This window comes from Clarias gariepinus, chromosome 12 (genome assembly GCF_024256425.1).
Source record: "Clarias gariepinus isolate MV-2021 ecotype Netherlands chromosome 12, CGAR_prim_01v2, whole genome shotgun sequence".
Classification (NCBI taxonomy): Eukaryota; Metazoa; Chordata; class Actinopteri; order Siluriformes; family Clariidae; genus Clarias; species Clarias gariepinus.
The window spans coordinates 8,853,059-8,880,255 of NC_071111.1; the positions used below are offsets into that span (position 1 = coordinate 8,853,059).

General features: G+C 37.5%; 1 protein-coding gene and 1 pseudogene across 1 annotated transcript; both read right to left on the minus strand.

The window, feature by feature from the left end:
• Positions 1-473: 473 nt before the first annotated feature.
• Positions 474-13,094, minus strand: pnpla3 (patatin-like phospholipase domain containing 3). Its single transcript, XM_053508724.1, has 9 exons — positions 12,832-13,094; positions 9,340-9,572; positions 8,194-8,259; positions 5,979-6,188; positions 5,136-5,196; positions 4,521-4,703; positions 4,265-4,397; positions 1,452-1,553; positions 474-1,025 (listed from the first exon to the last, which is right to left on the minus strand). The coding sequence occupies exons 1-9, from the start codon at positions 13,016-13,018 to the stop codon at positions 815-817; spliced, it is 1,386 nt and encodes a 461-aa protein (XP_053364699.1). The 5' UTR covers positions 13,019-13,094; the 3' UTR covers positions 474-814.
• Positions 13,095-19,305: 6,211 nt separating this feature from the next.
• LOC128534722 (patatin-like phospholipase domain-containing protein 2) lies at positions 19,306-26,815 on the minus strand (annotated as a pseudogene).
• Positions 26,816-27,197: the final 382 nt, after the last annotated feature.

Below are 27,197 nucleotides of genomic sequence, written 5' to 3' on the forward strand. Positions count from 1 at the left end.
ACAGAATTTACGTTGACACTTTTCACTGTAGTTTGCTGACAGATGACGTCATTGTGATACAAAAAAAAGAAACAGATAAGACTCAGGTTTTACACCCGGTGAACCAGTGGCATAGTGATTATCACCGCATCCTTGTACCTCTGAGGTTTCATGCCACTATACAGCATAAAAAAGCCACATGGATACTTTGGAGCATCTTATTTATCCTCTGCTGTGGTGTCCTCGCATACCGTATCCATGGCAACCAGGTATTTTAAAGAACTGGTTCTTCATTGGTTCATCGAATGCTTTAAACATTCCATTTCATTAGTGAAGTAAAGATTAATTTGAAAGTATTTCATCAATTTAGGACACGTTTACAGAAAAAAAAAACAAATTATGCATGCATGTAATCAAATAATATGCAAAATTGTCAATTACTGTCCATATTTGTATCATATATTAGTTTTTAAAGAGTGACAATCATTCTGGGGTTGACTGTATAGTATATTTATTCACTTAGGATTCACAGAAATATATAATTTATTTTTAAATTCTTTTTATCAACATTTTATTTCTCTTTTGAGGGACATAGAGAAATGTCACACCAGCATTATTTCCTTTTTTTTTTTTCCAAATAATTAGTTTTAAAGACAGTACAGTGTGTGTTTTTACAGCACCTTTTTTTTAAGTGCACTTGAGAGCTTAAAGCAGTGTTATTGCATAGACACAGGGAACAGGAAAAGTTGAATTAAGGAAAAACTCCACTATTTATGATGTGTGAAGCATCAATATTTTTTTAAATAATTCATTTTGTGTCCATGTGTTGCTGTATTTAGCTCGCGGAGTTGTCCTGTGAGCCAATAAACATGCTGATCTGTTCAGAAGTGCACAGGCTTTTGGGTTCCTCCAGGCTTTCTGAGTAATCCCAGCTGTAATTACGCCATTCAGAGGCAGAAAAAGTGGCGTTTCTGTTGTGCTGAATGCCATGTGGCTGCAGGTCCAGTGAGGGTGGTCCGCTCACACACCGGCGCAGTGGGAAGCCACTATAAAAGATATAAAAATACATTTAGGAACAAAATAATTAAGACAGTGGATGATTAAACCTGAGACCATCTGAATCAAACCCAACAACTGAGCTCCTCCACCCTGCCCTTAGTGATAAGACATAGCCTTGTCATGCTTTGAAGCTTTTTAACCATGCATCCTTAAAAAGTATTCCTCAACGCACCATGCGTCCATAAAAAGTCTCTAGCGTGCGAAAGTATAATCCTATGTGCAGCGTAAAACTAATTTTATTTTAGAACATGCAAACTTCATGCACACAGAGTCCGAGGCCCGAACCCTGGTGGTGCAAGGCGACCGTGGCCACTGCGCCACTACAGCACATCATCATTCACTATTATAATTAAAAATTAAAGAATTACACATACATTTTTACATAAAATTTTTAGCACTTTTTTTTTACCCACCCTTCTAAGGACATTCCTTTCCAGGCCTGTCTGTAAACAGTTCCCGCCATCTCAAAAAGCCAGCGTGTGTCAGCAGGGACCTCAGGAATCCATTCTACAAACCTTTAATAAAGCGGAAAGAGCATAAAGTATAAAGTATACAAAGAAGAATCATTTAAAAATCTTTCTTTATGATTTAAAACAATGTCTTATAATTAAACCAATACAGACCAAAGAGACATGATGTAGGTGTTCATGACATCTTTTTTTGATGCAGGGGTAGACAACTCATAAACACATTAGCTAACCCAATCACCAAGTGAAATCTCAGCACAGTCAGGCATGAGCACTTGCATACAGTATGATAGGCAGGTGTTCACATATTTTTGGCCATATATTGTATATTGAGGTTTTATCTTCTGATGAGCGCTTAGACTTCACCATTAACACATTGTGTCTTTACACTCCCAGATTAAGTATCTACACTTTAAAATGAATTTGACATTGTGAGGTTGTAATAGTGTATGATGTGGTATGTAAGGGTCTGTTCATCATTGTGGTACACTGGGATGCACTGAGAAGCACTTTGGAGGGACAAACCTACAGTACAGTAGCTATCTGCAATTCAGCTGTAAACGTATTATTCAGAAAAGTTGAGCTAGTTTTCCTGTAAAGTTTTCTATATTATGTACCTTACATGGCGGTCAGTGTGGCTTTGTGCAAACACACGTTTTGTAAAAGCACACAGCAGTAATAGAGGCTCCAGGTGAATCAGAATCTACAGCTAATGTTCATAAAAAAAAACCTGCTGGGAATGGACTTGTTCGTGTCTTACACACACACATACACACAGAGAGAAAGTAAAAGAGAGAGAGAGAGAGAAGGAACACCACGACTGTTTATCATTCTTGTCCTTCCAAAGGTCAGAGGACAAAATGATTAGGCAGAAAAACGCTCAAGCATTCCTCCATATGACTCAGTGAATTGCTGATATCTAGGAACACATATATATATATATTCTGTGTACTTATGAGCACACACACACACACACACACACACACACACATACTATCAGCCATTAACACAATAACACTGGTTATCAATTATATACTAGGACCATGATCACCAAAGCCATATATATATATATATATATATTCAGGCAAAAAATATGGCAGCAATGTGTAGTATTATGTTTCCTCTAAAGATGTCAGTAGTCGCACCATCACTGATGCTATCATGTGATCGTCAGAAGACAGGCGTATATTTTTCATGTTTGTATACATTTTTTTGACTATACATGTTCAACTCCCGTTAAAAATTATGTTTTTTGGCCAAAATGACTAACTTGCAGCTGTTTGTAATAAATCAGTGAAATAAGAGAGATTTAAACAGCTTAACACAACTAATATAAAAAACGTGTGATTTCTTCAAACACAAACGGCCCTTTTTGGAAAGTCTCAGAATTATTTAACCTCTAAATAAAATCCGTAATTACGGCACAAATTTGTAAATCCATTGTCTTCATTCAAGCACACCTAATGCAACTAATTAGAAACCTCCGGTGTATTTGATTCAGAACACATCGAATGACCTGGACTTTCTAGAGATCTGTTGATGGAGATGTTTGACTGGATGTCAGAAATGACTAAGTCAAGAGAGTTGTCCATAAAGTTGAGAGGAGAGCTCATTGCCTTGCACAGACAAGGACAAGGATATAAACGAATAGCAAAGGTGCTGAGAGTTCCTAGAAACAGTAGGAAATCTATTTCTCATGGGAACAGTAGCTACACTATCTGGACGTGGCAGAAAGAGGAAGCTATCTCCTGCTACTACCAGACTCCTGCAAAGCTGCTCTGCTTCATCTGTCCGTGGAAATCTGCAGCGTGTAGAGGGCAAGATGGATTCAATCAAGTATCAGGAAATCATTAAAGAAAACGTTATGCCAGCTGTGAGGAATCTGAAACTTAGGCATCATTGGACCTTCCAACAGGACAATGATGCAAAGCATACTTCAAAGTCCACCAAGGTTTGGTTTCAGATGTACAGGAGAGTTCTAGAACGACCAGCACAGTCACCTGACCTGAATCCAATAAAATAATATTGTCTTGAAAACATTTAAATATGCGTTATAAGTAACATTTTAATGGCAAATGTACTGTATGGTGTTAATTTTAAAACATTTTTATTTTATTTTATATATTGTTAGTACTGTTCTTTACTTAAATTAGGAGCGTAAATTCATGTGATTAATCTAGAAATTGTGACTCTTTATTTATTTATTTTTTACGCAAATTAATCATATGATCAAGTTTGACCCTAATGGCTTTCCATAATCGCAGGTGCGATAGTGGCACGCTTAAACCTAACCATTTGTCATGCATGTCTTTATTCCAACATTGCACGTTTACAAGTGAATCGGAGTATTAAAAAATTGTGATTAATCACGATTAATCCCAGACTACGAGTGTGATTAAGTAGATTAAAATCAATTGACAGCACTAGTTTGACTATAAAGCCAGGTGTTATGTTCATAGTTTATCAGAACACTTTTGTTACTATACACAAAAACAAGCCCTGCTACAGTATATTCTGAATTATGTTTTTTTAATTTCCATCCAAATAAAAAAAATAATAAAGCTCTGTCCTTTATTACATCGATTAATGATTTCTGCCTTGTCTTTTACAGAAAGCGCTCGGACTACAGCGGAGCAATGTCGGCAAGAAGGTGGTCATTTAAATGCTTGCTGTGGAAGAGTGAGTGATGAAGTACAGTATAGTACTACAGTGTGTTGTGTAAATGAGGTTTATCTGAAGGTAACAGTACTGGAACAGACCTCTGAACCGCAGAGTACGCCGACTCCACCGGCAGCGTGTAGGGCATCAGCATGTAGGAAGCCACACGTACAGGCAACAGACCAGTGATCTGAGCCATCAGGCCATGCTTCTCTTTACACGCCTCACAGAACACTACAACACACATTTAAACAAAGTCGTTCTCACAACTAACAACTAACTCAATAAACTTTATGAATTGCATGAATGTGATGTAAATCAAAATAAAAATCTAAAGCTAACAGTAGCACTCGTCACCTTTCCGAATGTTTGTGGGGAGATAATCGACAAGCTGCTTGTCCAACCACCAGTGGTGCTCCCCCAGGAGGCGGAGTCTTCGGAGCATCCTCTCCCGTGTCGATTCGGTGACACCGCAGCAGGTGTGTCCTGTGTCCTGCGTCAGGGCGTGGTCTACTTTCGGACATTCAACTTGCAAGAGATCTGAGGATGACATTACAGTGTCAGCTTTCTTTTTGATACTGTATAAACATGTGCTATTATTATAGTCTGATGGTCAAGTTTTCCATATGGAGTAGTGTATTTAACTGTTAGTAAAGGGTCCTGAGTCTAAACATTCCATGATAATCAGAAGTCTTGCTAAACGTTTTTTAACGACAGGGGAGTTTACACTTTGTGTTTTCTCTATAACGTGCCAAGCTGGACAACACTCACTCACTCACTCACTCACTCACTCTCGAGATAATAACTGGGGATTCTTGGGTCTGCATTACAACATGCTGTCGACGATGATTTTCCTATAAAGTATACCCATCCTGCAGGTGTACTTAGCATTTATACAAAGAAACATCCACATGCTAAAACTCTATATGTATTTACATCTTTAGATATTTCTGTTTTTAGAGAATGACTCACTGTTGTCCTGGAGGAATCGTAGAGCATCTTTATACCCGTTCTGACACAGCTCTGCCATTACCTGTAATAAGAGACACAACTCCGTGCGTAAATATATCATTATTATTATTATTATTATTATTATTATTATTATTATCGTCAACAACAACAATAATAAAACACTTCTTTACTCTATGTAAGCAATTCCTTGTGTAATACCTTAAACAGCATCATACATAAACAATATGATCATATTTTTTATTGCATCTGTAATTTTGGAAAACTTTGTCTGAAAAAGTTTTTAAATGTTTATGAGCAAAAACACTGAGACGCTCATAAGTATGTAGACTATTGCTTATTTCACTGGAATTCACATATTCTGGCATGCATACAGTACGGTGCAAAAGTCATGAGCCACTCCTCATTTCTTCACATGTTGCTTCCAAAGAGACAGACTGTCTTTTATTTTAATGCAGTCGTAAGGAATAGTTCCTAAAGGACCTTTTGTGCGTCTCATTTTCAGTCCAGTCCCTGTACCTGACCCGCTTTAGAGAAATATTGTTGTTTATTAAGCCACACAGTGACCTATGAATCATTCAAGCATAAAAAAAAAACATTTAACTTAAGGCCTGACCCAGTGAGAAACAGGTGTAGATGGTGACAGATGATCAGGCCGGTGATTAGTATAGTGTACTACTGATGCTGAATGCTGAGTGGTTGGAACAGACGAGAGGGGAAATGAGGTCGCTGCCGAGGATCTTACTTAAACAACCAATTTTTAAATCATATCTTTATGCACTTTGCAGCCTGTCACAGTAAAATATTTGTTATTCCTCATATTCATTGCTCCTGCAGCCCTCTTACCTTAGTCTCAGGAGGGAAGAACACATTGCTAATCCTGCACATGTTACCCCAGGTGACCTGAATGCTTGTGTTGGTGACTCGCAGTTCATGAAGGCTGCTGGAATTGTCCTTGGGGCAAATGTCACTTTCTCCAGAGAACGGTGAGATGGAGATGGTGTTCTTCAGTTCTGACTGGGGCAGATTATTGCTCATCCCACCATCGACGTACCTCTGTGTACACACAGAAAAAAGTTATACAAACACATTTTTACATAACCATGCGTCGTGCGTACACAGGAACTGGTGTCAGATATCCCAAAGTCCATGTGAAGATTTTTACTTTATAATCCAAAATTGGAAAGGGTATGGAAAAACCACTATAATGAGATAAGAAGTCAGCTTTATAATGATAATGACAATGATGATGATGATGACAAACATTGTACAGACATACTGTATGTTATGTTGGTATTTTCATATTTTGTTCTGTTTAAATGATAAATTAATGTAATACACACTCTTTGTGTTATGGTCTTTTATTTTATGGGAGTCAGGATTAAATCTATAAATTAGTTTTTCTCCTGTTTAGGTTTTAAGCGACAATGAATAATGTAACTTCCCTTATCATACAGACACTGTACATGCTGAAGTGAAACATCTTTCAGTCCAGGAAAATCCTCAAATGAAACATTTAGACATTCTCTGCTTCCTAAACCCAACTGCCATAGTGTCAGGGTGTGTGTGTGTGTGAGTATTTCATCTGACGCAGCTGTTTCAGTGCCAGGGCCAGCTGTTTCTCACGTGAATAAAGCCATCGACATTTCAGTCTTACATAACAGCCCTGGCTATGCCTCAGCGGCTCCACCAATGAAAAATATTCACACTCATTTCAGGGCCGTGTTACACGCTACTGATTTCTAGTAAAAGAGTGACTTCACATTTCCCTGTTGTACCCGGTCGTAAGGACATGCTGGCAGCGCTGTTGGCATGCAACATGGCAATGATATCAAACAACGTCTGAGTAAAGTCCAGATGTAAAACTTTATCCAGTTCAGCCTGACTAAAGCTAATTAACACGGCTGAGTGCAAATGTTTGTATACCCATAGGACTAAACACAGATTGATATCTTCACTTTTATAAATTGTCACAAATCATATATATTTTTTGTTATGCATCCCAGGAAAATCAATGACATTTGTGTGAGGTTGTTTGGATTAAGTAAAAAAAAAAAAGGTTTCAGACCGTCAAACGTCTAAAGAATTATAAAAGGTTTACTTTTTAAAAGAATGACATTCATCTGTAATTGCAAATAAAACCTTCATTTCGTCAATATTAGGATTTTACAACCATGGTAGGACCTCTGGTCAACATTCACATGCACTATCGGCAATTTGGGAACGCCAATTAGCAAGCACGGGGAGAACATGCAAACTCCATGCACAAGGCAGGAATTGAACCCAGACCCTGGTGGTGCAAGGCGACTGTGGCCACCGTGCCACTACAGCGCATCATCACTCACTGTAACAGTCAGAAGTAATGATGTAGTCTTCAGATTAAAGGACTTTATATTTTTTTGTATAATTATTGTTACTTTTATTATTATATTTTTTATTATTATTATTATTATTTAAAAAATAGCAGTAACAAAGGTTAACAGTTGCACACATGGCGTTAGCTGAAATACCAAAACTGATCATTTAATCACTTCTTTAACAAAAGCTTCAGCTCGTTCTGTTATACTTTACGAAATGCAAAGTGAATGCAAACCCAGCCACTGAACCCATGTAACCTTTCTTTAAGGAGGGGTTACTAGTATTCATAGATACTGTACATGCCCCCTGCCCCCTGCCCAGAGTCCTGAAAAAGAGCCTGGCTGTGTTCCAGCGCTTCCTAGTACACAGAGTACAGAGAGGAAACCCACTCGGGAGGGAACGGCCGAATGCTCCCAGACACGGCCATGTGACAGACTCACTCATTTTCAAAGAACTTCTAGGAATTCCAAGCTACAAATCCTACTTAGTGCAATAAGCCCATACTTAGTGAAAACATGCCAGTGAAATGTGGTAATGTGGTGTGATATCCATGCCCTAGTGACTCATTTATCCAACACTGCAAGCTCTCATATCAAGAACATAAATCCTCACTGAGTAACTGAGTGTTAACAGCACTGTGTGTAATCCTGTGCAACATTACTTTTGGTTTAAAATGGGTTCAACTATAAGCATCGACACTTACAACTCCACGGAAGGTAGGAGGGAACAGACCACAATAAACAGGGATGAAAGCGCTACAGATGAGAGCCTGAGAACAAGAGAAAAAGGGATAATTAGGCACATTTCAAATAGACATTAATATCGACTTTTTATGCTCCTTAATCATAAAAACATTATGGTATGATATCATTAAGGATACGGTTTTTACACTTTAGGAGCAAAAACACTTTTTGTACATGTAATGATCAAATCATATCAAATAAAAAAAATCTGTAATACAGTTCTGTTTATATATATTTGTTTATTATCAGATTACTAATTGCACTCATAATTTAAAATCATTTTTAAATGAAAAAGAAGAAACAATCTGCCAATACAAGTGCATTAATCATAAGTACATTTTAAATGTATATACATATGTAGAAACAGACTTAAAATTTAATCAGACAAAGAAACACATCTGGTAATGTGCCAGCAACACGTTTGTAGAAAAGAAGTATTTGTGCACATTTTAAGTTAAAATGAACGTGCCTTTAACTTTCTGTTTTTTATATTATTATATTATTATATGATATAAATAAAACCCCTTTCTATTTTGTACTAAGAATATATACACTGATCAGCCATACCATTATGACCTCTGAACCAGCATTACATTTTTCCTTCATTTGATCTACACTAGTGCTGATATTGGATTGGACAACCTGGGCCACCCATGACCCTTCCTCCAGTTCACAGGTTTCCCATTTCTTGGATGCCTTTTGGTACTATATGTCCTGACGCTGCACCCTAAGAACATTCCACAAGAGCTGCAGTTTTGGACTTGCTCTAACCCAGTTATCTAGACATCACAATTTGTCCCTTGTCAAAAAAAAAATTTCTGCTTTTTTTCTAAGACAAAATGTTCACTTGCTGCCCAGATACCACTGTAACATATTATTGTAGCTGTACCTACTATGACAAGGGTCCTGTGAAGTCTGATCCAAGAGAAGATCTATATAGTATATTGCTATAAATTGCAGTAAAGGCTATGGTTCCCATAGAAAGGTGTCAGAAGGTGGTGAAAGGGGCACCTCCTGAATATTAGGCGAGTAGTCATTACGTTATCCTGTATCTGATGGGTGTGTATGATCTCGGTAAAATCTTTCCACTGTCACGGCTCCCTCACCTGAATGAGCTCGTCTTTGGAGCTGAATTCAGAGACCAGCACGTTCTCCCCATCGCTGACGCGTGTGAGAGACACACACAGTTTGCCGCTGACGAGTGTGTGTGCATCTTCAGGCAGGCTTTGCTCCAGGCCGGAGCGCAGCACTTTAATTATGTTGAATGTGGGATGCAGGGGGCCGAGGTTGCGCTTACGGGCCTCCTGAGCGACCTCGATCACATTCTTGCAACATTTCTCTACAAAATGAAAACACAGAATGATAAATTACCCACAAGGATAAACTACATGAAGACTGAAAAGGATGCATTCATATTCATGTTTTATTTAAAGATCTTTCAGGGTCGGGCCGTCAACAATTGTCAAAACATGGGCTAAGGCAAAAATCATAAACAGAGTAAATATCAAAGGTCAAAAGGAGGAAAGCAATACACAATATAGATTAATAAGGTCAGGCTGAGAGACACTGTAAATAAGGACTATATTTCTCTTGTAAAGTAAAAACTCAGTTTTAAATCGTTTTTACGATTTAATACATACTGTATATGGTGTTCACAATACGATACAATATGATAAAAGGTTCAGTGACAACTAGAGCTGTATGTTTAACTGATTATGCAATTTAATTGACTGATTGCTTAAAATACATGTGTTTTGTGAGACGATTGCTGCTCTTCTTATTATTATTTTGAGTTTATGTACAGTTGGCACATTACCGCCACCTACTGGACCCTGGAAGTGTGGAACAGAAGATTATCGTATACTATCGTATAAAGTATATTATTATATACTTTCTACAGAACACGGCATTTAAACAATTAAAAACATAAGTTACACATTGTTTCAGGGTTTATACACTTTTAGCATAAGAGGTGTTCAAGTCAAAACAGAACTTTCGACATTTACAGAAGACTTAAAGCACAATATGGTGATGAGATGGAAAGAAGACGAATAACATCAACACCTTGTGTCTGTGGGAACTGTACACACAGTCATTTACCCACACCACCTGTACATTACAGGAACTCAGCTGGGAGTTATTGTCACATCCCCTGTACAGTCCTGATATCGCTTCAAGCCTTTTCCACGTGTGGGCCATTAAAGGAGTTCCTGGGAGGCCAGTGTTTCAGACATGAAGCAGTCAATCTGATTAAGACTCATAACCGTGTTCTGATATTTTGCACAATCAAAAATCCCGGTTTGACTTGACACCCCTCTTAGTAAAATTAAAGCTACTGAATTAAATCGAGTCCAAAAGATCACTGCTCAAAATGAAACTGAATTAACAGTTTACCTTCAATTCACAGCTCTAGCGGCAACAATGTATGACAGCGGAATACCTGTGCTTTATTGCTGTTTTTCCTTTTGTGACACTGATTTAATTGAATAGATAAACAACCATACACAGCAAAGTGAAAAAAATTTTTATGGCTAATTAGTGGATCTCTACTGACAGCTTTAGTGTTTTTGAATCCTACATGCTCCACTACTAACTATGAATTTCCCAATTCCCTCTGTGAATTCTTTAGTCTAAACTGAATCAGTGAGGAAACACTGACAGAATGCAGCATAGAGTTCATTGCGTGCATGTGTTGCTGTTAAAAGCAGAATACAATCGCTTTATGTTATGTTATTGCATATTTTGTACATACAGCATCCATACACACACACAGGTTTAGTTTATATCTATCTCTTTGTGTAGCCTACAGATCATTTCTCACATCTTTACTGGTCACAGTACACCTTTATCATAATTAATAAATTAAATCTAAGTGAGATATTAACATAACACCTACTAACAAGAATATCTGTTTTATAAGGTAATTGGGACAAGACTGAGGTTCATCAGCAATCTGCATCACTGTACTGATTCATCACAGAAAATATACACATGGCACATAAAAACACAAAATCAATAAAAGTTGCTATAAAGCAATGCCTTCTTTCTTGACTCTGTTTATTTAGTCAGGCTTACTAGGCTGCGTTATCACATCTTAATAATTATCTAAGCAAATATTAAAGTTCATTGTCCAACAGAATAATAAAAGTTTCAAGGTTCAAAAGTGAGTGAAACTGAAAGGAGATCTTAATAGGGGCATGTCTCCATGTTATTGCACTGACTCCATATAAACAAATGATGAGGCATCACGGGAACAATACGTGATTCGGGGAAAAAAACAGGAGGTAAAAAAAGGTAAAAGAAATACAAGTTAAAATTAACAAACCTCCTTCTCTCTATACACATACACAAATCCACACTATATACAGTATAAAGTACAGGCCAAAAGTGTTTTCTTTATTTTCATGGCCATTTACATTGGTAGATTCTCACTAAAGGCATCAAAACTATGAATGAACACATGTGGAGATATGTACATAACAAAAAAAGGTCTCCACAGTCACCGGACCTGAACCCAATCGAGACGGTTTGGGGTGAGCTGGATCGCAGAGTGAAGGCAAAGGGGCCAACAAGTGTAAATGGTCATGAAAATAAATTGAAAAAAAACATTGAATGAGTGAAGTTGTGTCCAAACTTTTGGCCTGTACTGTACATAGTATATACATCCATACTATATATATATATATATATATATATATATATATACACACACACACACACACACACACAAAAGTATTTGGCCAAATTTTGCTGATTATTGAATGCAGGTGTTTCAAGAACTTTTTTTTTTTTTTTAAGATTATTATTATTATTATTATTATTTATTACCTTTATTCTTTATTACCTTTCTTAGTTAACAACTGTGAGCACCTGTAACCGAGCACAAGCAATTTCCCTCTGGGATTAATAAAGTTATTTGAATCTTGAATCTTGAATCAATCAATCATGCCCCTTATCCCTAGTGAAGGGCAATCTTAATGCTTAAGTGTACAAAGACATCTTGGACAATGCTTTGCTTCCAACTTTGTGGGACCAATTTGAGAAAGGCCCTTTTCTATTTCAACAAGACTGTACCCAAGTGCACAAAGCAAGTGCTATACAGTAAGGATAAAGTAAGGAGTTTGATGAGTCTGGTGTGGAAAAACTTGACTGGCCCTAACACAGAGCCCTGATCTCAACCCCATCGAGCATCTTTGATGATGGACGAGAAGGCCTGGCTCACAATCTCCATTTTAGTTCATTCCAGTGTCTGACCTCATAAGTGGTCTACAGAATGAAGGGACACAAATTCCCACAGAAACACACCAAAATCTTGTGGACAGCCCTCCAAGAAGAGTGGAAACTGTTATAGCTGCAAAAAACTGGGGGGCCAACTCCATATTGAAGTATACAGTATGTATGTGATTACAATGTCAGTGCAGGTTCTGCCAAATATTTTTATCCATATAGTGTATATGTGAAAAAAGAAAGAAAAATATTAATTCCTTGATTAATTTCTTAATTAATGAATGAATTGATGAATTTATTAATAGAGGATCGTGCACAACAGGTGAAAGTAAATGAATCAAATAAAAATGTGTGTGTGTGTGTGTGTGTACCTAGACACGATCCACTGACGAGCGCAGCTGCATTAAGAGCTCCAGCTGAAGCTCCGTAGATCCTCTTGGCTCTGTGCACGAGGTAAGGCGCGCGCTCCATAAGGCAGCTAGACACCCCGAGGTGGTAAATCCCTAAAAACCCGCAGCCCGCGAACGACAGGTTCCATCCCGCACTCAGGTCCAACATCCCCGCAGATTAAAGGCTGTAGTCGGTGTTTTTTGATAACTCCGGCGGTCATGCCTTCACTCGCCGGTGCCGCTGTTCGCCGGGCTGGTTTTCCTTCTGCCCTTATCGCGCCATCAGCCGCTCAGCCAATAGGAAGCCTTGAGTGAGCCAGCTCTTTACTCAGCCTTACCCGCCCCCTGCCCTCACCCACACCGGGCACCTCACTGTGCACTGCGAACCAATGACCATCCGATGTTATATACTCATATGTTACAAATCGGAATAAAAAGCTCTCTTATGCCTTCTTCGTGTGTCTGTGTTTGGTAATTTAACTTCATTGCCCTTGTTGCTTCATATTATAACACATATGGTCCCTTATAAGATAAAAATTAAATTAAATTTTGATATAAGTACAATTGCATCTAAAATAAAAAGTTGTAATATTGTGGAAAAGTTTTTCATAATTTCATACAAAAAGTGCAGCTTTTATATATTGTGAATCTGTCTGTCTGTCTGTCTATCTGTCTGTCTGTCTATCTGTCTGTCTGTCTATACAGTACATACAAAAACAGAAATTCTGTTCGCTTGTTTCGGTGGCGTTTGCTGTGTTTTAGCGTAAACAGTAAATTGACATTTTATTTGTCACATACACGGTACGATATGCAGTGAAATGCTTAAACGACCGCCCGTGACCTTAAAATGTAAAAACAGTTAACAAGAAACAAATAGAACAAAATATTTTTTTTAAATGTATAAGAAATATATATATATAAAAACTTGTCTATACAATGAGAAGAAAATATCTTCTTTGTCTTTCGGCTGTTCCCTTTCAGGGGTCGCCACAGCGAATCATTTGCCTCCATCTAACCCTATCCTCTGCATCCTCTTCTCTCACACCAACTAACTTCATGTCCTCTCTCACTGCATCCATAAATCTCCTCTTTGGTCTTCCTCTAGACCTCCTGCCTGGCAGTTCCAACCTCAGCATCCTTCTACCGATATATTCACAATCTCTCCTCTGAACGTGTCCAAACCACCTCAATCTGGCCTCTCTGACTTTATCTCCAAAACATCTAACGTGTGTTGTCCCTCTGATAAACTCATTCTTAATCCTATCCATCCTTGTCACTCCCAAAGAGAACCTCAACATCTTCAGCTCTGCTACCTCCAACTCTGCCTCCTGTCTTTTCTTCAGCGCCACTGTCTCTAAGCCGTAGAGCATCGTTGGTCTCACCACTGTCCTGTACACCTTTCCTTTACTTCTCGCTGATACTCTTTTATCGCACACCACACCTGACACTTTTCTCCACCCATTCCAACCGGCTTTACCCGCCTCTTCACCTCCTTTCCACACTCTCCGTTGCTCTGGACCGTTGACCCCAAGTACTTAAAATCCTGCACCTTCTTTACCTGTGCTCCCTGTAGCCTCACTGATCCTCCTGGGTCCCTCTCATTTACACACATGTATTCCGTCTTGCTGCAGCTAACCTTCATTCCTCTGCTTTCCAGAGCATACCTCCACCTCTCCAAATTTTCCTCCACCTGTTCCCTGCTCTCGGTATGAGAAGAAAATATAAGGGTGTTTAAAGGGTTAGTAGGAAGTATCAGCAACTTTATGTCATACTGTAAGCGTGTAACAGGCGTGCCTCATCGAATGTAACAGTAGGCAGCGTTGTCTAAAATAGGTACATTGGGCAGAGCATCTATATGAAACTTTCTATCTGTATAAGGAACAGCGAAGGGTTAAAAGGCACACTCCACTCGAAACAATGGTAGCATGTACATTTCTTGATGAAACGCAAAAGTCCAGTGCGTGGTGGCTCTTGATGCATTAACTTCAGCCTCGTTGAAGTCATTGGTTGCAAACCTTTTTCTACTACATTGTCCCCTTACAGAACTATGGACAGCCAGGCTTGTACAGGGTGGCAATCAACTTTCGGGCAATTGTCAAGTCAGCAGTCTTCTTGATGATTTTGTCAGTGGACTAGACTGAAACATACACAGTGTTTATATTATATGAATAGTAATTTATTCAAAGTTAAAAAACATAAATGTTGGCCAAAGTAGAGAAGGGCAGAGCACCCAGTGCATCACAGCCTGCCACATATGGGACGTAGCAGGAAAGGAGTTCAAGGTTGCTGATCTAGACTCCAAATTAACAAGATCTCAATCCAATTGGTCCATGGAATACACTGGTCCAACCCTGCAACACACAGCACGCAAAGCATCAACTGCTAACATTTCAGCGTAGTAGGTCAAGTTTGAAAGTTCATTCATTTTTTTGTAGGATTTTAAATAGGGCCTACTGTATGTAGCAGGGGATTCATGTCAAGGCCAGACCTTTATGTCCTCAATGGACAGCAATATTCTGCCTCTAGGTTCATACTATAAAGTGTCAGTGCAGCATCTACCTACTATTTGTTTTTCAGTTTGCTTGGTGGTGTTGGTGTTTATTTCTCCTGAACCAGTTGTTGCAGGCAGGGGAGTCAGATGGGTTTCTGTTCCAAGTAAACAGAGACGATGGGTGGATGAATGACAGAGACATTGTATTCTCCCAATGGATGGAATCAGGCTCAGTCCTCCTTTTTGTTACAGTATGCTTACCGGAACCAGAACTATTTCCTGATTGGCGCTTATGATTTGATCATTAGCTTGGGGATAGTGAACGAGTATATATCACACAGTGAATTTATGCTCCATACCTAGGAGGATAATTGAGATCCCAGATTACTTACTATGTCTTCTGGAATCCTGTAATATCAAAATATGGACATGAGCTCTGCTGTTTTGGAGGCTGAGGGGAAACTGGCGAGAGGCATCAAGTGTAGATATTTGGGTTTAGAGATTTAAAATCTCAGTTTCTCAGTATAAAAGCTACAAGTCAGGGGTATAATAAATAAGGGTAATTTATAGAATTTTCCAATAGTTCAACCTAATCAGGCAGACAGCGGTCAGCATGTATACGATCAGGCAAAGGCAAAAGGGCAATCTATAAGTTGTAAAGGTATTGGCAAACAAAGCATGGAAACAACAGGAAAGTCAGCAGCAACACTAAAGACACAACAGGACACAGTTGCAAAAACACTAAGGATTACATGTTATCATTTAATACAGTTTACTGTGAACCAAGAAGTAAAGCTGGATGGGAATAAGGCACTGCACAAGTACTAAGGGAACATCGATCTCTACTGGTGAGGTCGAATATTACTAGCAGTTAATACTGTATAACTCCAAACAAACACTCACATCAACAGTGAAAGTGCAGACAGCAATCATTATGTTTTGTAATGAAATTTTTAGTATCTAGATATTCCTATTAAAAGCCTAATGCACAAATATAAGAATGTAAAGGAGTTTTAAATGTTGTACATCAGAGTGGTTTAAGAACCTGTGCATCAAATTCAAATTTCAAATTCAAATTTTATTTGTCACGTACACAGTCATACATAGTACGACACAGATATGCAGTGAAATGCATTTCGACTACCAGTGACCTTTAAAATAAAAACTTAAACATAAGAAATAAATATAAATAAAAGGTAATATGGTAGAAAATAAAGTTAACTGGTAAAATATACTGTACAAGTAAAAATAAAGACATATTGCAGTAAAAGAAATATTGCAGAAAAATGAAATTAACTAGTAAGAGTAAATAATATACTGTGCTACCTAAAATAAAATAAGAATAAAAATATACTGGACAAATAAGAACAAAATATATATACAGTAATATAGAAATATAAAAGAAGAAAATAGAAATTTGTCCATAAGTAATGTAAAAAAAAAAAAAAAAAAAAAATGGCTGAGGTGTGCAAATATGCATAAAGTAACTGACTTCTTATTATTAAAGTGATTTGTGCAGTGGTCCATAATGAAAGTATAAGTATATAGTGCAAAAATTGTGCATGAATGTGTCCATAGTGTGCATGAATGCCCACTGTTGGATGTAAAAGAGATGATATTAGTCCTAAGACATTACACACTTCATTTTGGTACATATTTTCATTTTAAGTATGGAGTTGATGTTGTCTCACACCAGCACAAATTATAATTACACGTTACTGATTCAAGGTAACGTCTTCTACATTTTAGGAATGCGTGTGGTTATGTGTGTCTCTGAACGTGTCTGTATATGTGTGTTTCCAAAAAAAACAGAACAAAAAATCCACAGTGAGGAAAACTCATTTCGATGGCTGTGAAGTCATGCATGGGAAAAGAAAGCCTCTACGTTAGCCATTAGACACAAATGACTGCATTTACTGAAGCAGTTAGCACGCATCAGATGCATTTTAGGAACTTGGCAGTAGGCTGGAATGCTTTCATTAACTCAGACTCCAGAACACATGTAGATGCTTTGATTATACTGATGTTACAGAAAATTATTGAATACAGAATGCATATTTTCTTCAAAGATTATAGATATCTGTAATGATTTGTAATTTTCTTTGTTTATTCATATTTTCATCAAATGCATTAAATCAGGAACCTATTCAGGAACATTATGCACAAGAGGAAAGAAAGGCCCCTTAAATATTGAAAGTGTCCCAATTGCATAACAGTTAACACTCAATAATAAGCAGATTTTGAAATGTGTTGATATTTACCAATTAAAAACAATAATTTGGTGATTTTCTAGAGAGATAATTACAGAAAATGTAATTATATATATATAATTATAATACTACTGCATACAGGAACACCCTGCAAGACTCTAGATACTCTAAACCAGCCCGTTTTCCAGGTTCCTTCAGACCCCTACCCTTTCCCATTTTTCTTTTACATCACCTTTAAGAACTGACTGTCCACTTGCAGCCCAATATATCCCCCGCCCCCTCCCTTTGACTGATGCCATTGTAATGAGATAACCAATTGTATAGGTTTTGATGGTATGACACAAACCATTTGTATTCCATCTTGTTTACAGAGCAGTGTAACTAAGAAAAATTAGAATTTTTATGTGACATTACTGCCATCTACTGGTTAATACTTGAAAATAAAAAAAGGTAATCAACTTGACATTTCAGTGCAAGCTAGCATTTCATTTATTTGTTCATTTCATTCCTTGATCTTTTATAACAATTCTCTTGGGGGCCTGGGGCTTATGAGAACACACTATGGGAAATTTGGGAACACTACTTATAGATAACCTAATCTATATGTTTTTGGACTGTCGGAGGAAACCAGCGGACTAGGACAACCCCCAACATGCATGCTGAGAACAACGAACATAGATCAGAGGCAGGAATCAAATTCTAGACCCTGGAGGTTCAAGGCCACAGCGCTAACCACTATGCCACCGTGCCGCCCTTAGAATTTCACATAAAATTTTAATTTTCAGGTTGTAATTTTGCTGTGGGTTAGTAGTTTTTGTTTCTTATTTTAATTCACCTTTAAACCTGATCATCCCCACACATTCACTATATATTTAACCTCATCCAGTTTACAAGGACCTCTTTGTTTTTTTGCCCTATTACTGTATGTTTCAAGTATGATCAAATATTATCTTCAAATCTAGTTTAAAGCCAAGAATATTCAGGGCCAGCCATTATCATGCCCCTGGCACAGAGAGGGTTAATGGCCTTGCTAAGGGGCCTGAGAAAGTGTTGCGGCTTGAACTCATGACTTTCTGATAAGCAGTCCAGAGCCTTACCTACTTACTGACCACCGCTGGCCAAACAATGTCTTAATTTTTCTATTAACTGAACTCATTCACACAGACATTCCTAAAATAATGATAAATGCAAATTTTGGTCCTGGAAAGCTTTGTAAAATAAAAACATATAAAGAGACTCATACTGTATATTATTCAGCACAATCAGGGTCATAATAAAAAGCTGTAAAATTGCATATACTGTACATGCATTCACCCAAATACATACTTATATCATATATTAAGGTCTGCTTCATTTCATGAAAAATAACACTCAAACTGGTCTTGAGGACATATTACATTTATTTACATTATTATAATTAAAGGTTTATAAATATGTTATAGGTTTCACAGAAATCAGTTATTTATTGAAAAAATTCTTTTTACCCCACATTTATTTCCAGTTGATTTCTTTTATTTCTTTTTTCTTTTTTTTTTTTGTTGTACTGTAGAAATGTCCATCATTGTTTAAAAAAAACTACAGAAAAAGAACTAAAAGAACTAAAAAAAAAAAAAAAATTACAAGATGACAGAAAACACCAATATTTCCATTTGTGTCCATGTCTGGCTCTGATCAGCTCCCAAAACTGTCCTGTAAGTGAACAAACATGCTGATCTGTCCAGAAGTGCACAGGCGTTCAGGGTCCTCAAGGCTCTTTCAGTAATCCCAGCTGTATTTATATTAAAATACTGGTGTGTCTGTTGTTCTCCAGGTCATGTTGCTGCAGGTTCTGTAAAGATGGTTCACTTAAACACCTCCGCAATGGGAATGCACTATAAATATACAACCACACAACAAAAATATATTTAGGAGCAGAACAAAATGCAGATCTTGAGTCTAGCATTTGCACATCTTCACTACACTGAATTGCTCCAGGATATGATGTTACATGTCTTTAAAATAAATCACAAATATTCACAATTCTAGCATGCACAGGCATCTTTATTCCTACAGAAGTGTATTCTTCCCTAAAACAACCTATTGCTTACAGTTACACCACATAGAACCTGTGGGAGAAAGGCACCAGAGTCTTTCCCTAGGATCTATCTTAAACATCTTGACACGAGTCAGGAATCAAAATAGTCTATCATGCCCTGTACACATTTATTAAATGTTAATTATAAATTAACCACAGCATTGTATATGTTTGAGAGTTTTCATTAGACAAAGCTTTGTGATGCTTCAGTGCTCTCCATCAAAATATCCTAAAAAAATATTTTTTTAAATTCTCGATTTATCATAATTCTTCATGTCCACTAGAGGTCTCTAGCGGGGAGGGACTTACAGTAGGGCACGAGGCAGGGTACACCCTGGATGGCGTGCCAATCCATCACACACTTATTCACACACTACAGGAAATTTGCGAACACCAGTTAGTCTAAACTGCATGTCTTTGGACTGTGGGAGGAAACCGGAGAACCCAGAGTTCCATTTATTGTCTGCTTTTGCACAGGTTTCCCTCCTCTTTGTACTTGTGTCTGGTTTTGTGTTTCTACTGTTTACTGTCTAATATTTGTTTATGGTGTTGGTACTGTGTTGTTCAATGCTTCTGCAGAATTATAATTTCCCTCTACATTAATTAACATCCATCTTATCTTATTTAAAAAAGGAAATAAGAAAGGGGAGCGGTGTGACTCTTTCGCTGGAAACTATCCACAACTGTCCACTATAACGCTGGAAGCAAACAGCACGACTGTGGCAATTGTGGCATGGTGGCTAAAAGTGGTTAGCACTGTCGCCTTGCACCTTCAGGGTCTGGGTTTAATTCCCGGACATGTTTGCATATTCTCCCTGTGCTTAGAGGGTCTCCTTAGGCTAATAGGCATTTCAAAGAGCCTATAGTGTGTGTGTGCCTTGTGATGGATTGGCACCCTCTCTAGGGTGTACCCCATCTTTTGCCCAAAGTCTCCTGGGAGTATATCATCAATCACTTTTAAAATTGAATTTAAAAAACATACAAGCATTTCTATATTTAAAAAGTTCTTTCTTTTTACCCACCCTTCTTGGGACGCTTCTTTCCACGCCTGTCTGTAAACAGTTCCTGCCATCTCAACAAGCCAGCGTGCATCTGCAGACACCTCAGGAATCCATTCTACAAACCTTTTATAAAGCAGAAAGAGCATAAGGCATAAAGTAAAAAGTATTAAAAAAAAAATTTGAATTTAAAATCTAAATAATGATTACAGGTATGATTAGTGTTCACATACTTTTGGACTTTATGTTTTGGACATATATAGTGGATCAAGATTTTATCTGCCAAAGAGTGTTGAGATGATGCTATTAAAATGTTATGTCACTTTGAAATGAATTCCTTATTGTACGCATATAATACCTGATTTTAGTTTTAATGGTCTATTAGTCATTATTTGAACCCTTGAAAGTACTAGGATTTAACAGGATTTACCTCACCATCTGGAATTCAATTTAAAGTTAGTATTTAACAGAATGAAGCTAGCCTCCATTATCATACATTAGATACACTGCATTGCCACCACTGTCTTTTTATCAAAAACATGATTGATATAAACAACATTACCTTTATGACTTATTACGGATAGAATCACTGCGTTTGGCGATTCTCTTAGTATCAGAATTTTATAAATATTCCGATCCGAGATAAATTTTTATTTTTTTGGAAATTCTAATTCTAAACAAACTTAGCAAATAATCTGCTCATACCAGACACCTGCCTAAGTGTGAATAGTTTATAGGCACCACCTGAAGGATTATACTGTAGAAGAAAAGCTCAATTTTACCACTTCAAAGTCAAAACATATATCTATTATGTTATCCATGCCTTTTTTAAAATTCAAATTGAATTATGGCAGTAATGTTTAATATTAATGTTTTCTCTAAAGATGTCAGTTGCATCATCTTCAATGCGATCATGTGACTGCCAGAATAGAGGCATATATTTTTTCATGTTGAAGAAATTTTTTTAGGGGGCCCGCAGTATAGTATATATAAATTCAGAAATATCAATCATAAAAAAAATTATATTAAAGTCAGGGTGGTGATGCATGAATTTTTTACACAAAAGAATGACAATATGTAGCTGAATAGATTTTTTCCCCATCATTTAGATGTAGGATTGCATATCCTAGTCGAGTGTATTAACCCTCTCTCATCCAGAGCCTACAGCTTATTTTATTAGGTTAAACCTACTGACTATACAGTATACTTGTTATATACTGTATGTACTATATTATTATACTTCATATTTTTAACAATACTTCTAAGGCAATGGTGGTAGAATCATAGCAACCATTTGACCAAGCAGTGATTTACGACCAGCTGTTTACTTACAATTGAGGCAGGATACTGAGTAGTTGAGGGTTTAGGGTGCTTGCTCAAGGAAGCAACAGTGCCACTGCTGGGAGTTAAACTAACAACATTACAATCACCAGCATGATGCGTTAATACAGTAGCATTTGATTTTTTTTTTTTTAGATAAAATTAAAGTATATTTCCTTTTTTATGTGTACCTTTTTATGTGCATATAAAAAAAGATACTCAAATGAGTAACACACTTAGTATTCATCAGTCAATCGTATCGTGGAACATTCTGTTTAACTCTTATGCTGTTTGTTGCTAGCAATGAGCTTCTCATTCTGGCACATCCTAACAGGGAGTGCTTGGACAAACTGGAGGTTGGAGGTTTATCTGTAGTTAACAGTAGTAGTACAGACCTCTGAACCGCAGAGTACGCCGACTCCACCGGCAGCGTGCAGGGCATCAGCATGTAGGAAGCCACACGTACAGGCAACAGACCAGTGATCTGAGTCTCATGCTCTTTACACGCCTCACAGAACACTGCAACACAAATTCAGCCATGTTTAATTTCACCCCCATAACTCAATCAATAGCAGTAATACTGAGTACTTATTTCATAAAATCTACCCACATAAAACATAGCATAAAATTGATCTATTGTGACATTCATACAACAAAATACATAATTTGTGTAATAAACATCAAACTTTAAATCTATCTGTGTCACCTTTCTTAATATTTGTGGGGAGGTGATTGACAAGCTGCTTGTCCAACCACCAGTGATCTTCCCCCAGGAGGCGGAGTCTTCGGAGCATCCTCTCCCGTGTCGATTCGGTGACACCGCAGCAGGTGGGCGTGTCCCGTGTCAGGGCCTGATCTACTTTTGGACATTCAGCTTGCAACAGATCTGAGGATTACATCATACAATATCGTCAATGTCAATGCATAGATGATTGGTTATATATATTATTATTATTACTAACTGTAAATAGTCGATATACAGTTGTATATATATATATTCTACCTATAATCTATAATCTCTCATTTATCCTCTATTGTTTTGCCCAGTTCCCCATAGTAATTCCCTTTGCCCTCCCTGGCAACATCCAACAGAGGGGACTAAAGGAAGGCCTGCTCAATCCAGCCCCAGTCAGTGCGTAAGGTACTTCAGGTATTCAAATAATACACATTGAAATAATATACAAAAACATTTTCACAGCAAAATGTGCATGAAAGCAAATAATATATGTGCATTTTTAAAACAATGACTCACTATTGTTCGTGAGGAATCGTAGAGCATCTTTATACCCGTTCTGACACAGCTCTGCCATTATCTGTAATAACCACAGTGCAAAGATATTATAGTCATATCTTTTACTTTTTGTGTTGTGTTTAAGCTCTTCTGTGTGAAATGTAAAAAAAATATATATATATAATATTGTATATATTATATATAATATATTATTCTTAGCTTTGGCATTTTGGAAAATGATTTCGGGACAAAAATGTAGAGATATTTTTTGTTATACAAACACACACATGTTCACTGAGACCCTCATAAGCAAGAAAGAATTGACTTCCAGTTACTGGGAACATGCTGGCACAGTAAAAGGATAAACCATGCAGAAAAGGAGGAAGAGAAGGAGGAACTGGATCACTTCTGCACCACTCTTACCTTGGGCTCGGGAGGGAAAAGCACTTGGCCGAGTCTGCACGCGTTTGCCCAGGTGACCTGAATGCTTGTGTTGGTGAATCGCATCTCATGGAAACTACTGGAATTGTCTTTGGGGCAAATGTCACTTTCTCCGGAGAAGGGAGAGATGGAGATGGTGTTCTTCAGCTCGGACTGGGGGAGATTATCAGTCATCGCACCATCAATGTACCTCTGTGTAGAGAGAGAAAAATGGAGTGCTTAAAATATATTTTTTTTTATGTAATAATAAAACGATTACATGGGTTTTATTAAATGATCACAACAGGAAAATAAGAAGCCAGATTTATACAAATAGATGCAAAATTGGCTCAGTATCATCTGTAGTCAATTATGATCACTAACAGGAAATTGAGAGGCTCTTGCTTTGGCAAATTTAACAACATATGTGGACTTTAGGCACCACTGAATTAATTTTAAGTTGTTTTTTACGTTGTGTTGAGATTAAAAAGTCAATAAATAAAAACTTATGCGCCAAATTCTTAGGGTTTTATTCTGTTAAGATATTACCACATTAGTAGTTGTTTTTAGAAAATCAGTGTATTTTATACAAGTCTGAGTAAGAAGAATAAGTTTTTAACCCATGTGACTCATAAGTAATAAAGAGTTATAGACAGAGCTTGGCTGTCTCCTAATGCTAACACACTTAGAAAGGAGAGGAAGAGTGCTCTAAGAGACTGGCATACACCTGACCGGACTGAGTCATTGCTGAAAAAGGTCTTGTGTTTAAAAGTCCATAGCTGCAAAAGCTACTTGGCATAATAAGCTCATGCAAACCTCAAACAGTAACTGCACTGTGTGTAAACATAGACAACATGGAACCACTGATACTTACAACCCCACGGAAGGTAGGAGGGAACAGGCCACAATACATGGGGATGAAACAGCTACAGATGAGAGCCTGAGAATGAAATACAGTGATTCAACTTTTAAAATATACGTTAATACCAACGTTTCATACTTGCTTCATACTCAATAATCTAAAAGGGTGTCTTAAAGACAAGATCAAAACATATACTGTACATATAGATGCTCGAGAATGACAAGATGTGTAGTTTGTATCAGCAACAATAACACTGTATTTCAGTTCTAATCAGGTATTTCAGCCCCATATTCCATTTAACCACAGAGGTTTAACTACAAAACACCGATAGCTGAGTGCAAATGTTTGTGCCCCTACTCATATTCATTTTATCCATAGAAAAAAAACAGAAAACTGTCTCTTTATTCTTAAACTTTTTGTTATGTGTTGCAGTATTGAGAGCCGCACCATGAGATGTTTGAATATTATAAGAGCCCTAACGCAGGGCTTTAGAGGGGGTTAATAAAATAGAAGCTTGGGAGAGTGCTTATGATACGCACAGGAAGACCTTTCCGTTTGGAGATTATTAATTAATTAACAAAAAGGGAAATAAAAGGCTTTGCCCCTCGTGACACTCGTCGTTACACTTTTACTATAGAAACATTTAATGTGTGTATCCTGTAGCAAAACAACAGTCCAAAATTTGATCATCAGACATTTTAAAGAGATTTGCATGAGACAGTACATGAAACTGAAACTTCAAAATTAATTTGGAAATAAACATTACAGTTGAGATGATTCAAAATGATGGTTTTTGTGGATACATCGCACACCTGAAAAAGATGTAGATATCCAAGCTTTAAGGAAATAAAAGTATTGAAATAAGTTTAATATTCAGATATATTTTATTGTAAACTTATAATAAGACATATTATGCGCATTCAAAATGCACCTGTACTTTATATTAAAGATATTTTAACATGCACTAAACACACCTGATATTTTTATTTATTCATTCGTTTAATTTCTATACTGCATATACAGAGTCACAGGACACCTCGAGCCCATCCAAGGAGACTTCAGGCAGGGGGGGCTACACACTCACACATACCATAACCCTAAGCCTATGGGAAATCTGGGAATACCAATTAGCCCTAATTATCAAATTAGAGTGCTTTAATAATGCGATATTGTAATTTTTCACATATTCCAGTTATGAAGCTGGAGTCAGAGCACAGCGTCAGCCAGGATACAGCACACCTGGAGCAGATAGGGTTATGGGTCTTGCTCAAGCATTCAACAGTGGCAACTTGGTGGTGCTGGGCTTGAACCGTCCAATCAGAACCCTGTAAACTACAGCCTTAACCATTTAAGCCACCACTGGGCTAAACTGCATGTCTTTGGACTGAATTCCTCTTTCAATTGAATTTTCCTGACATCTCTATTTTGTCCTAATAATATAAAACATTTGCACTTAACTGTAGGTTTTATAATCACCAAATAAAATCTTTTTTTTCCCCACTTTTAAGGATCCCTCACCCGAATAAGCTCATCTTTGGACTTGAAGTCAGAGACCAGCACGTCCAGAGTCTGCCGCTGGAGACTGTGTGTGCATCTTCAGGCAGGTCTCGCTGAAGTCCAGAGCGCAGCACTTTAATCAGGTTGAACGTGGGATGCAGAGAGCCGAGGTGGCCTTTCCGGGCCTCTTTAGCAACTTCGATCACATTCAAGCAACCTGTTTCTGTACAATGAAAACACTAAATAAACCACACATATGAATAAACTACCCATATGTTTTTTTTCTGTATGGTCACTGTATACCTTTGCCATTATTAATAAATCATGTCTAAGTGAGAGCAGAAAAACAAATATAGGATAAAGAGAAACTGAGGAAGAAATTCAATGAGTCCCATGACATCATTAAGACATAAATGAGGGTAATACGCAATCACTTTAACAATTCCATTATTTAAAATAAAAGCACATGCATTTAACACATGAAAGAAAATGAAGTAAAAATGCTCAATATGTAAGAAGTGAGAATAAATGAAAAATTAGAAATGAGAAATAAAATCATTTAAAACAATTGAATCAGATGAGGGATAAAACTCATACACTACATGCAAAAATAAATTAATCATATTAAAAAAAAAAAGTGTGTGTGTGTGTGTGTGTGTGTGTGTGTGTGTACCTAAGCATGTTCTGCTGGTTAGCACAGCTGCCACCAGAGCCCCAGCTGAAGCTCCGTAGATCCTCTTGGCTCTGTGCACGAGGTAAGGTGCACGTTCCAGGAGGCAGATAGACACACCGAGGTGGTAAATCCCTAAAAACCCACAACCTGCAAGAGACAGGTTCCACCCCGCACTCAGGTCCAACATCTTCACAGACTGAAGTTCTACTTACACCATTCACTCCTTCACTCACTGGTAAGCCTGCTCGTCTCTGTGGTTTTCTTGGCATCCTTATCAATGATCTGCCCCTTTCCCCGCCTACAAACCCTGACCCCACCCACAGGAAAAAAGATAAGGAAAAAAAAACATGTACTGTGACCCTTGCTTAATGTGAACTGCCATTTGATTCTTCCTTTTTAAATATTCGTATTTTACATACAGTACATACAAATGAATTTCAATAAAAAAAAAAACTCCCCTTATGTTTGTGTGTGTGTGTGTACAGCATATGTGTGTGGGGGTATTTATTTTTGTTGCCATAGGTTGTAATGGCAATGTGACTTGTCCTGAGCCGCGTGTCCTAAACATTTTT

What these genes read in the sequence shown, in the direction of transcription:
- pnpla3 (XM_053508724.1), bottom strand. Translation starts at nt 13,018, where the DNA reads ATGTTGGACCTGAGTGCGGGATGGAACCTGTCGTTCGCGGGCTGCGGG. An exon ending in CCAAAGACGAGCTCATTCAG is followed by an intron (nt 8,260 to 9,339) that starts GTGAGGGAGCCG and finishes TCTTGTTCTCAG; the next exon opens with GCTCTCATCTGTAGCGCTTT. An exon ending in AAAGGAATGTCCTTAGAAGG is followed by an intron (nt 1,026 to 1,451) that starts GTGGGTAAAAAA and finishes TATCTTTTATAG; the next exon opens with TGGCTTCCCACTGCGCCGGT.